Source organism: Pleurodeles waltl, chromosome 1_2, assembly GCF_031143425.1.
Source record: "Pleurodeles waltl isolate 20211129_DDA chromosome 1_2, aPleWal1.hap1.20221129, whole genome shotgun sequence".
Classification (NCBI taxonomy): Eukaryota; Metazoa; Chordata; class Amphibia; order Caudata; family Salamandridae; genus Pleurodeles; species Pleurodeles waltl.
In genome coordinates this window covers 479901744-479915500 of record NC_090437.1, presented here as the reverse complement: position 1 = coordinate 479915500, position 13757 = coordinate 479901744, and the positions used below count along the sequence as shown (strand labels likewise).

General features: G+C 44.1%; 1 protein-coding gene across 4 annotated transcripts in view; it reads left to right on the top strand.

Annotated features, from left to right (window-relative positions):
* The window catches only part of SEC24B (SEC24 homolog B, COPII coat complex component), a 667989-nt gene that overhangs the window by 48718 nt on the left and 605514 nt on the right, over positions 1-13757 (top strand). For 2 of the 4 annotated variants that reach the window (XM_069241169.1, XM_069241139.1), the window contains exon 3: positions 3745-3897. In XM_069241169.1, the coding sequence (XP_069097270.1) occupies positions 3745-3897 (153 nt within the window). The remainder of the gene's footprint in view (positions 1-3744; positions 3898-13757) is intronic. The other 2 variants (XM_069241160.1, XM_069241150.1) reach the window with 1 other exon arrangement.

The following is a 13757-nucleotide window of genomic DNA, read 5'->3' as shown; positions in this document are numbered from 1 at the left end:
TCAAGTTACAGCGGGAGTTCTACAGAGACGATTTGTTCGGAAATGTTCCATCATACTGTACATTCACAAGCACATTAGACAGGTTTTGTTTTAAAACCTTAAGTTTAAGGATTTAGAAGGGATAACAAAACACCTGCAGGCTACTAGTGCTAATGCAATTGATGCTGCTGGGGTCTATCAGAGGTCCTTGGACCTGGGCTGTTGCAGGCACAAGCTGGAATATTTTGCAACTTAAATCACAATGAAAATGTGCACTTTTTAAAGACAGTTTGTGTGCAACTGCAGCACTGCACGTGCATTTTGGGAATGCATGCATGAAATTGCCCTGCTCCTTGAAAGTCTGGAGGCAGGCTACTCATCTGTTCGCCCTCTTATCTGGTCACTGGAAGTAACACACCCAGTCTACTTACGCAGGGGAGAGCAGATAGAAGATTCATAGGCAGAATAGACAAGGTGTATCCTCAGTGACATGGAGAGTGATTGTCCACATATGAGGCTTGAATGCTGAGACACACACATGCGAGCACACACAAGAGACGTGAGGGCATCGACAGGATACAAGAACACACAGGAGGCATAAGGACACAGGAGGCACGAGGAAACAAACAGGAGGCAACAACACATAGGCAGGAGGCATGAGGGCACAGAAGAGATACAAGAACACATAGGCCGGAGGCATGAGGGCACAGACAGGAGGCTTGAGTGAACATACAGGAGGCAAGGACACACCGACAGGAGGCAAAGAGACCGTAGACAAGAACACAGACCGGGGCAAGCACACATACACATGAGGGCACAGACAAGATGCAAGAACACACAGACAGGAGGCATGGGGACACAGGCATCAATAACTCACAGACAGTAGGCACGGAGAAACAGACATGGGGCAAGAACACACAGACCGGGGGCAACCACAAACATACGGCTTCACCACAATCATTTTCAGAGACAGAAACTGAAGTACTCCCAAGGCCTGGATTACATCCCCCACCTGCCAAACAAAAGTAATATAATTGGGAGCTGCGCCCAACGGCCAACAGATCAAGGGATCCAGGGGTCAGAAAAGTTTGGGAACCACTGCCTTAGAGGTTCGTTGTGTTTTAAATTAAGGCTCCAGTTTAATTCCTGAGGACAGAAGAGGAGACATGCCAGAAAAAGTGGTCTATGCACAGCTAGAGAGAAGACCAGGGAAGTGAAGGGTATGTGGTTGTAAACACCTGCATAGTACAACAAGCTAGTGTCAATAACCACAAATGATATCGGAATATGAACTTGTAAAGCAGAGTTTGTGAACCCAGAGGGGCAGGTCCAAGAAGATGGTGTAGGGAAAATATGAAATTTCTAACAGAGGGCAATAATGAAGACCGGCTGAATGAAGCATATAGAAGGTTGAAGGTAGCTCCAGTATTAATGGATATGAAAGCCTCTCTGGTGTCCATACCAAGAACTGTGTATAGGAATCCGTATATGGACCCCACATTTGAAAATAAACAATTGGTCCTGCTTTCTATAAATTATGTGTTCATATGAGGCCATGTGGAAGATTTCAGACAACCATTCAGCATATTCTAAATGTAGATTGTTTAAAGGTACCATGTTTTCTAAGGCCTGTCTTCTGGAACATGTAAAATATGGGGATATTTTTCGCTCTCCGTTGTCTCACGATGCTGATTTTCATAGCTCACGTAAGGTGGCCAACCATCTGTTCTAGTGCCAGGGGGAACCCGCTCAGGGTCACTGGTACCTTGCATAATAGAGAGCTTTTCAGAAAGTGTAAGCCAGGCTTTTCCAACGAGCTTGTCAGCTACTGGTACCTCTCCAACTATGTGAGAATAGCTGTCTTGTATTCAGTCCAAACTACTAAATTAGAAGTTTTCGCTTGGCTAAAGCCATCATACAGCATTGGAAACCAATTATTGATATTCTTACCCTGGTGGCAGTGGCATTACAGCTATGACTGTTAGGTATTACCCATGTCGATGCATTTCAAATTGACAAAAACATTTTTGCACTACTGCTGGCAACCTTGTACTGAAGTGATCACTACAGCTAATCTTGCATAAGTTGGCAACTAATTTAATTTTGTCTGATGTGGTCACTATTAACAACACTAACATTAGCTCGGAATGATTTCCTTTGAACATAAGTAGCTCTTAATACCCAAAAGTTTGGAGACACCTGTTCTAAGCACAGGCCTCTTTGCGACCGTTTTTGACTCGAAATAGTGGGTTAAATCGGGACAGGACTATAGGTTGTGCATCAGGTCACAGATTGGAGCAGAAGGCATCCTGTAATAACCCTGCTTTCCTCAGTTTGGATGGAAATCGGCTCAAATTATGCAACACATTGAAGTAAGTAAACTGGAGCCTGCCGTCTGGATATTCGTGTGACATCTATTAATTCGTCTCATTTAATTTCATTAACTTTATTCGGTTTGTAGTTACAAAACATAGAAGCATATGCAGCACAAATAAAATAGAAACTATAAAAATATTTTAATAATTAGAGGGAAGAGAACCCTAATTCATAATTTAAAGTTTACAAATACTTCGAATATTTCCTTTAATAAATCGATTGATTGATAAAATAAACTATAGAATTGTAAATATAAGGCAGATTTCATCAACTAAAATTCATTTTCAGAAGAAGGGGTTTTAGAAAGTGCTTTCTTGGAATCACATAAAATTTACAGAAAATGCTAAGTTGATTGTTTTGCTCTCCCATCACTTGGATAATTTGGTCCTCCCTTGTTTGATTTGCTTATCTTTGGATATGCGACTATGTGCTGCACAAGACTAACCTAAAAAGTGACAGCATATACTGATGATTTGCAGTAACTATTAAAAGAGTAATACAGTGGATTGCCGCAACTATGGTGGAGAGATATATAACATAACTGTAGGTTTTTGAGCCTCTAAGGCGGTTCTCTGCTCCTCTCTGATACTGTCAAGCAAAAGCTTTAAATCCCTTTTTGAAAAGTGTAATATGGACTCAGGATTTTCAGAATCTAGCCACAGGATTTCCAGTACAAGACCTCTACAAACACAATTTAAACTTAACAGGTTTTGAGAATACTTTTGACAGCAATATATTGTATCTATAGGTGTCCATCCACTACTCTGCAAAAAACATTTTCACAGGGCAAAGCGTGCCCTACCAGATGCTTAACATGCTCCTGTGTACTGCATTGCATACGTATACTAATCTCCTATGCAGACGGATAGAACAAAGCATAGGGGCAAACATAAGGGCACTAGTTCCTTCTTAAGAACTGGCTCTCCAGTCGCTGGTGGAACACCTCACTCTTTAAGTCTGAGTTTGGTGAGTCCACCTCCCAAACATTTCCACTTGTGGTGCCCCTCATTCCGTGACAGTACATAGAGACCCTTGGTAGTACTAGAAATGGGTCAGAGAGAAGGAGAAAACAGTGATGGCCCTCACCTTCAGATGGCGAGCTAACTCCACAAGGTGCGGTACTTTCAAAGCAAATTAAACTTCAAACATCTTTGAAAGAGAAAAATGTAAAAAACATAGATATCTAAATAAACATACAATTAAGCATTTCATATCGATTGTTTTGTATTTATTCATATATCTATGGCTATAGAGCATGTACCAATCTCTTTCGTGTTATTGTATTATTCACCTGACATTTAGCAATTGTCTCATCTCTTAAAAATCTGATTTTGTTTTTATTTCATAAGGAAATATTTGAAAATCTAACTTTATGAACGTTTTTTTCAGAATCTGCATTATATCTTGCAGGTGTTTCCTCACACAGTACAGAAGCAAACGTTGTTGTCTCTTCAATGAAACCTGCAATGACTGTTGCCCCATCAGTAAATTCTGGTTCTGTGGGTCCTTCTACGGAGCCAGATAAGCCTGCACTGCCAGAAGGTAAATATACACATATTCTGAATGTAGATTGTTTAAAGGTACCGTGTTTTCTAAGGCCTGTCTTCTGGAACATGTAAAATATGGGGCTATAACATCTAAAGTACAAAGAGTTATACAAAAAAAGGTGTTCAGCGCAACTAAATAAACACTCAGATATGTTCACTGCAAAGTGCCTTGTGCAACTCGCAGCTGCACTTACAAATCCAGGAGGAGTCCACCGCATGTGATGAGTCCACCGCATGTGATGAAAGAGGGTCTGTGTATTCACCATTCACACAAATCATATTTTCTTTGCTGGGCCTCACAGACACAAGATCAGCACAGCTACTTGTGTAACCTCTGAACAAGCATGCATGTCCGAGAATACCTGCTTGGGAAAACTGCACATAAGCTCTCTGGCATTGCCAAGAATTGTGCTTGCAGTAATTCTGAAGTTACATAATGGTCCCTGAGCAGAGAAGATATGTTTGGCGGAGTGGGGACTGCAGAGTCATTGGATCTGTTTTCTGATTGTCCAGTGTGATTGTGGATGAGCTTTTAGCTCCATAGGAAAACATTTCACATGATTAGAAGCTGCAGTGACTAGAATGCATCAATTGTGCAGACTATTTCTTCAGTGGCAGTGGGTATACTTAACACTCCAGGGGAAAGCCACTGTACCTCGTTTGGTCATTTGCACGAGACTGGCCTGGGGGAGAGGGGGATGCTTGATTACTTCTTTTCTCTCCGTTCTTACCAAACAGGTAGGTCCTAGGACCTTTTCTGTTTTCCATTTCTAACATTTCTTGCAAATATCACCGGTGCATAGTACAATGAACTATCTCTTCCATTTTGCCAGGTCTCTTGATGCCCTTTTCTGGTCCCAGGGCTTACTGTTTGTTTTTTTAACTTATGCCAGCGATAAACATTTGATTCTCCATCTAGTCACACTTATCCCACAGTTTCACCTTCTGGCAATATCTTTTGGATATCAGAGACTGGATGAGGTACATCTGGGTGAAGCTTAGCATCAACAGATGTGAAGTGTTGGTGACAGATGGCAGCACAAACCTTTGGAAGCCCACACATTAGTCTTTCTGTGCTTCGTCCTGGCCCCACCCTTTGGTTCCATTAAGTCTTCATGTCACAATCGACCATAGTAGGCATATTGATCAGATGTGTGACCATGTATCCACTGTCTTCAAACACCTATTGTTTGGAGACATTCCAATGGCTATGCCTCTTTTTGACTTTTGAATGATGCTGCTCAGCAGTGTCCGCCCTTATTGACCTTTGCTAAACTGCTTTATTGTAATACTTTGGGGAATGAACAAATACCTTTTACCAATATCTTCATAGCCAAGCTGAAAAGCTGATAACCTCTCTTTTCTATTGTACAGCATTTCTCATTGCGAGGAAGCTTTGTTTGCTCCCTATTCAGTCCAGGATCTCTTTATTTTGATAACCAAACTTTATTGATTTTATTGTAAGACACATCATGAAAAATATGTGGCAAACAGACACTGGAAGTTCTGCCAGGCAGTGGCAGTAGAATAGTTAAAAAGAAAGGAAAAAGTAATATGCTAAGGCACAAGTATATTGTAGTGAGACCACCACCTCCCACAGATTTTTCCTTATTTATGGGGGCAACCCCATACCTGGGACATCCGCTCCTCCAGTTTATCGCACCAATCCATCGACGCCCTTCCTTTGGTCTGACATGGGGCCTGTGTGGTTTTCCAATGTTTTGCAATATCTCTGTTACCCGTGGGGACCCCAGTACCCACTTCTATGCGTTCCCCTCTGATGCCACCTACATCGTCCAGGATACGTAGTAGTGTAAGGCTTGTGGTGCAGTGAATCGGACGTTCTATGATCTCTCTCTGACAGCGTGAAAAAATATTTTAGTCCAGTAGCGTGCAATGACGGGACATTCCCAGACCATGTGGAAGAAACTGTATTCTTTGTCTGTGCATCTAGGGCAGGTGTCCCTCAAGAGAATTCCTGTTTGACCCCGGGAGGGGGGGGAAGTGTAGGCTATACAGAGGTATTTCAGTGCAGTGAGGCAGAAGTGGGCGGGGATTCCCTGGTCCATCTTTGCAGTCTGCAAGTTTCTCTTAATCAGGGGCCTACCCAACCCTCTCAACGCTCCCGTAGGGGCCCAGAGTGGTCTGGTGCATTGCCTATAAGGGATCTGTACAGGGTTGAGATAGCTTTGCAGCCCAATGGTCGGAAAGTGACTTTGGGTTCTAGGGGCTTCTATTCTGGTGGGTTAGTCAGTGCTGGTCGGTCTATTGTTAGGACATGGCTGAAGTGTAGATATTTATAAAATTGGGACTTGTGGAGCATTAAGTCTTCCTTCAGCTCTGTGAAGGATTTCATCTGTAAGCCAGCCCATATGTGGCCTGTTTGGAGATGCCAGTGAGGTTCCCACGGTTGATGACTTCCAGTCGGACTGTGTGCATAAGACGTGCTGTGCCACAGGGCATCTCCCACATGGGTCTATGGTCCCATTGGATCAGCTGCTCTCCAACACAAGAGCGGCGCCCTTGTCACCTCCGAGAGTGATCTTGTAAGGTGGGCTCCCTTAAATACTGCATCTCGTGCTGCTCCTCTATGTGTTGGCGTCCAAGTAGAGAGACTTCAAATCAGAAGGCGGGGTCCTCGTGAACTCCCAATATCAATTTTTGTTTTGTATTTTGACCTGGAATGCCTAGTAATAGAGATACGAGTCTGCAATGCCCATCCCTTCATTATCTGTGGAGTGTATGCATTTGTGAAAGGCATTCTGGGGGTTTTGTTCTTCCAAAGAAATGCTTGTATCTTTGCTGCACATAGTTTAAACCAAGTATTTGGGATTTGGGGGACATTTTGCAATATGTAGAGAGGCCTGGGTAGGATCATCATTTTAAAAAGGGCTACTCACCCTAGGGCGTATTTTGTGCAGCATGAGTCATTAAGGGATGGGGGGGTTGATGCTTCAGGTCAGCCCCGGCTTCAGGGCAATATGGATGCCCAGATTTTGGAATCTCAGGCAGCATAAGTAGTAGTATATCATCCGCATATAGTGCTACAACATACTCTTGTTCTATGTACCTCCATAACTGGTGAGTGCATCCCTTGTAGACCTATAAGCGGTGGTTCTCAACCTTCCCCCCAGTTCACACTAGCATAGGAGGGGATTTCAGTGTGGTGTCAATCTTCATAGCCATCATGCCAGCAGAATCTCAGAATTGCTCATTGCACTGAATCCATAGCGTAACCCAACCGCTAAGGCGAATAGTAGCAATGGTAAAGTGGGCGTCGTTGGGGAATGTGGACAAGCAGATGCCGTTGACTTTCACCTGAGCTTGAGGTTGGGCATAGAGTATTTTGACAAAAGAGAGAAAGCATGGACCAAATCCCACCCAGGATCCTGGAAGAGGATCGACGAGTCCAGGGAGTCAAAAGCATTTCATAGTCAATGAGGAGAAAGTGAGGCGGGGTTGGGGAATGTGAGGTGGAGAATTAGTGCTGCATGCACACTGAGAATACAGTGGTAAGTGCTGTGGTAGCGTAGACTTTCAGCTCTGTATTGATCTGTGAGATTGAGCGGTTGGAGGAGCAGTCCTCTAGAGGTTTCCCTGCCTAGTGGACAACAACCAGTGTGGGTAAATATAGGTTCGATGGCATATGTTGCTGCAGATACACATGTTTGGCACAGTCCGCTGCCTGGTGTTGGGCTCGGAGTATTACAAGTTGTTTTTCTTCGAAGAAGTCTTTTTGGTCACGGGACCGAAGGACTCCTCCCTCTTTGGCTCCATTGCGCATGGGCGTCGACTCCATCTTAGATTGTTTTTTTCCGCTGTCGGGTTCGGACGTATTCCTTTTCGCTCCGTGTTTCGGTTCGGAAAGTTAGTCAGAATCTCGGAAGAAAGCGTCGGTATTGTTCCGTTCGGTATCGGGATAGTTAGGTACATCGACACCGATCATCGGAAGACTTTGGGGCAGTTTCGATCCCCCATCGGGGCCTGGTCGGCCCGACCGCGTGCGACATCGAAGCCGATGGAACGGACCCCGTTTCGTTTCTGCCCAAAATGTCACAGTAAGTATCCTTATACAGATCAGCACTTGGTCTGTAACTTGTGCTTGTCCCCCGAGCACAAGGAGGATACCTGTGAAGCCTGTCGAGCCTTCCGGTCCAGAAAAACACTCCGGGACCGAAGAGCCAGGCGTCACCAAATGGCGTCCACGTCGACAAAACAACGTTTCGACGACGAAGAGGAAACATTCTCGGTTCCGGAATCAGAATCCGGAGACTCCGACGTCGAACAACAGCAACAAACTGTGAGTAAGACGTCGAAAAGTAAATCCATCGACAAACCGAAAGCCCAGGGGACGCCACTGCCAACAGGCCATGGCTCGACCCATAAATCAGGCGACCCGTCGAAGGGGCCGAAAAAGGGCACGCCCATAGCGAAGACACCCGACTCCGGTCGAGGGACCGCCATGGAGCAACCTCGGAGCCGAGAAAGCGGCTCCGAGAGACAAAAACAAGATACCGGCACCGAAAAACATCGGCACCGAGAATCCATGCCGAAAGGAACAAAAATTCTGTCGGTGCCGAAACCGAAAAAAGATTCTCTCTCGGCGCCGAAAAATACCACACCTTCATCCTACTCAGAGGAACAAGGACTAAGTGGCCAAATGCACAAATTTGGACAAGAGCTCCAAAGTGTAGAATCGGACTACACACAAAAGAGACTGTGCATCCAGCAAGATACAGGGAAGATATCAACCCTTCCCCCAATCATGAGGAAAAGAAGGATCGGACTTCCAAAGGATGACACACAACCACAAGCCAAAGTGGTTAAAAAAGTCACGCCTCCGCCCTCTCCTCCACAGGCATCGCCGGCACAAACACCGCCACAAATGCACTCACCAGCGCAAACTACCATAAGTCATGACGATCAGGATCAAGACGCTTGGGACCTGTATGACACCCCAGTGCCGGACAATGATCCCGAGTCATACCCCACAAAGCCGTCACCGCCAGAGGACAGTACCTCATACTCGCAACTGGTGGCTAGGGCTGCAGACTTCCACAATGTCCAACTGCATTCCGATCCTATAGAGGATGATTTCTTATTTAACACCCTCTCGGCTACACATAGCCAATATCAATGTCTCCCAATGCTACCAGGGATGTTACGGCACGCGAAACAAATTTTTGAGGAGCCCGTAAAATCAAGAGCCATCACCCCAAGGGTGGATAAGAAATACAAACCACCACCCACAGACCCAGTGTTTATTACTTCGCAGTTACCACCCGACTCTGTGGTAGTAGGGGCAGCTCGCAAAAGAGCAAATTCACATACATCTGGCGACGCCCCACCTCCGGACAAAGAAAGCCGAAAATTTGACGCGGCAGGGAAAAGAGTGGCGTCACAGGCAGCCAACCAGTGGCGCATCGCAAATTCACAAGCGCTGCTGGCCAGATATGACCGCGCACACTGGGACGAGATGCAACTTCTCGTAGACCATCTTCCCCAGGAATACCAAAAAAGGGCGCAGCAAATAGTGGAAGAGGGACAAACGATCTCAAACAATCAAATCCGCTCTTCACTAGACGCAGCCGATACTGCAGCAAGAACAGTCAACACTGCTGTCACCATAAGGAGACACGCTTGGCTACGCACTTCAGGCTTCAAACCTGAAATCCAGCAGGCTGTCCTTAATATGCCCTTCAACGAGAAACAACTGTTTGGCTCAGAAGTGGATACAGCCATTGAAAAACTTAAAAAGGACACAGACACGGCCAAAGCCATGGGCGCACTCTACTCCCCGCAGAGCAGAGGCTCTTTCAGAAAAACACCATTTAGAGGGGGGTTTCGTGGCCAACCCACAGACACCACCAGCCAACAATCAAGAACCACACCATATCAGGGTTCCTTCCGAAGGGGTGGTTTCAGGGGATATCGGGGGGGTCAATTCCCAAGGAGTAGGGGAAGATTCCAGACTCCAAAAACACCTCCACCTAAACAGTGACTTTCAAGTCACGCAACCCCTTCACTCAACACCAGTGGGGGGAAGACTAAGCCAATTCTACCAATCTTGGCAACAGATTACAACAGACAATTGGGTATTAGCAATAATCCAACATGGCTATTGCATAGAATTCCACAACTTCCCACCAAACATCCCCCCCAAAACACGCAAAATGTCACAACATCATTTAGAACTTTTAGGACTAGAAGTTCAAGCACTACTGCAAAAGGATGCAATAGAATTAGTACCAGTACAACAAAAAAACACAGGAGTTTACTCCCTGTACTTTCTAATCCCAAAAAGAGACGAAACATTGAGACCAATATTAGATCTCAGGACACTAAATACCTACATCATATCGGACCATTTTCACATGGTCACACTACAAGACATCATTCCACTGCTCAAACAGCAAGATTACATGACCACATTAGACCTAAAGGATGCGTACTTTCATATACCAATACACCCTTCTCACAGAAAGTACCTACGGTTCGTATTCAAAGGAATACATTACCAATTCAAGGTGTTGCCATTCGGAATAACAACTGCACCAAGAGTGTTCACAAAATGTCTAGCAGTAGTAGCAGCACACATCAGGAGACAACAGATACATGTGTTCCCTTACCTAGACGACTGGCTAATCAAAACCAACACAGTAAAAAAATGCGCAAACGACACCACCTTTGTCATACAAACCCTTCACAAACTGGGGTTTTCCATCAACTACACAAAATCACACCTAGAACCGTGTCAAACACAACAATATCTAGGAGCAACCATCAACACATCAAAAGGAATTGCCACTCCAAGTCCACAAAGAGTGCAGGCATTCCACAAGCTAATAAGTGCTATGTTTCCAAACCAAAAGATACAAGCAAAATTTGCGCTAAAACTTCTAGGCATGATGTCATCATGCATAGCCATTGTCCCAAACGCAAGACTACACATGCGACCCTTACAACAGTGTCTAGCATCACAATGGTCACAGGCACAGGGTCAACTTCAAAATCTGGTGTTGGTAGACCGGCAAACATACCTCTCGCTTCTATGGTGGAACAGCAAAAATTTAAACAAAGGGCGGACATTTCAGGACCCAGTGCCTCAATACGTTATAACAACAGATGCTTCCATGACAGGGTGGGGAGCACACCTCAATCACCACAGCATTCAAGGACAATGGGATATACACGAAACAAAACTTCATATCAATTACCTAGAACTGTTGGCAGTATTTCTAGCGTTAAAAGCCTTCCAACTCATAATAACACACAAATACATTCTTGTCAAAACAGACAACATGACAACAATGTATTATCTAAACAAACAAGGAGGAACACACTCAACACAATTGTGCCTCCTAACACAAAAAATTTGGCAGTGGGCGATTCACAACAACATTCGCCTAATAGCACAATTTATTCCAGGAATACAAAACCAACTAGCAGACAACCTTTCGCGAGACCACCAACAAGTCCACGAATGGGAAATTCACCCCCAAGTTCTGAACAAGTACTTTCAAATTTGGGGAACACCCCAGATAGATTTGTTCGCAACAAGAGAAAACTCAAAATGCCAAAACTTCGCATCCAGGTACCCACACCGCGAATCACAAGGCAATGCTCTATGGATGAATTGGTCAGGGATATTTGCGTACGCTTTTCCCCCTCTCCCTCTCCTTCCATATTTAGTAAACAAGTTGAGTCAAAACCAACTCAAACTCATACTGATAGCACCCACATGGGCAAGACAACCTTGCTATACAACTCTACTAGACCTTTCACTAGTACCGCATGTCAAACTACCCAACAGGCCAGATCTGTTAACACAACACAAACAACAGATCAGACATCCAAACCCAGCATCATTGAATCTGGCAATTTGGCTCCTGAAATCCTAGAATTCGGACACTTGGACCTCACACAAGAATGCATGGAGGTCATAAAACAAGCTAGGAAACCTTCCACTAGACACTGCTATGCATCTAAGTGGAAAAGATTTGTTTACTACTGCCATGCCAATCAAATACAACCAGTACATGCCTCTACTAAAGACATAGTAGGATACTTACTACATTTGCAAAAAGCAAATCTCGCTTTTTCATCTATAAAAATACACCTCGCAGCTATATCTGCTTACCTACAAACTACTCATTCATCGTCTCTATTTAGAATACCAGTTATTAAAGCATTCATGGAAGGGCTAAAAAGAATTATACCACCAAGAACACCACCAGTTCCTTCATGGAACCTTAACATCGTCTTAACAAGACTCATGGGTCCCCCTTTCGAACCCATGCATTCCTGTGAAATGCAATATCTAACCTGGAAGGTCGCATTTCTCATTGCAATCACATCCCTCAGAAGAGTAAGTGAAATACAGGCATTTACCATACAAGAACCATTTATTCAAATACACAACAATAAAATAGTTCTAAGAACAAATCCAAAATTTCTGCCAAAAGTAATCTCACCATTCCATTTAAATCAAACAGTAGAATTGCCAGTGTTCTTCCCACAACCAAATTCTGTGGCTGAAAGGGCACTACATACATTAGACATCAAAAGAGCACTAATGTATTACATTGACAGAACAAAGCTAATCAGGAAAACAAAACAACTGTTCATAGCTTTTCGAAAACCACACATAGGAAATCCAATCTCTAAACAAGGCATTGCTAGATGGATAGTCAGATGCATTCAAACATGCTATCTTAAAGCCAAAAGAGAATTGCCTATTACACCAAAGGCACACTCAACCAGAAAGAAAGGTGCTACAATGGCCTTTCTAGGAAACATTCCTATGAGCGAAATATGTAAGGCTGCAACCTGGTCTACGCCTCATACGTTTACTAAACACTACTGTGTAGACGTACTAAATGCACAACAAGCTACAGTGGGCCAAGCTGTACTAAGAACATTATTCCAAACTACTTCAACTCCTACAGGCTAAACCACCGCTTTTAGGGGAGGTAACTGCTTTATAGTCTATGCCAAACATGTGTATCTGCAGCAACATATGCCATCGAACTGAAAATGTCACTTACCCAGTGTACATCTGTTCGTGGCATTAGTCGCTGCAGATTCACATGTACCCTCCCACCTCCCCGGGAAGCCTGTAGCCGTTTAGAAGTAGATCATAAACCTTAAACATCTGAACATTTGTAAATAATTATTAGAAACTCTTATCATACATACATATTCACTCCATTGCATGGGCACTATTTATACCAAACAACTCCATCCTCACCCTCTGCGGGGAAAACAATCTAAGATGGAGTCGACGCCCATGCGCAATGGAGCCAAAGAGGGAGGAGTCCTTCGGTCCCGTGACCAAAAAGACTTCTTCGAAGAAAAACAACTTGTAATACTCCGAGCCCAACACCAGGCAGCGGACTGTGCCAAACATGTGAATCTGCAGCGACTAATGCCACGAACAGATGTACACTGGGTAAGTGACATTTTCATTCGGGAGGTAATCGGCCCAGCATCGTTGTACAGATTGAGGAGGTGAGGGACGAGCATGGTTTTACACTTAAGAGTAGCATTTAGCCAGGAAGTTATACGGCCCTGGCATCTTGCCTGGTTGCATATCCTTGATGGCTGAGGTGATTTTCTCTAGGGAAGGGGGTTAATCAATTGATACTGTGTCTTTTTAAAAAAAAAAAATATATATTTTTATAAAGTTTCTAACAACGTCAAACGTGGCCATCGAAAACATCTTTAGACATATTACAACTTATTTTCAAATGAGGTTACAGAGTATCAGCAACAGCATTGCCTCATATCACTATTAATCACTGCAGCACGTAGACAAACCCTGGTCCCATGCATTAATACAAAATACATGACACA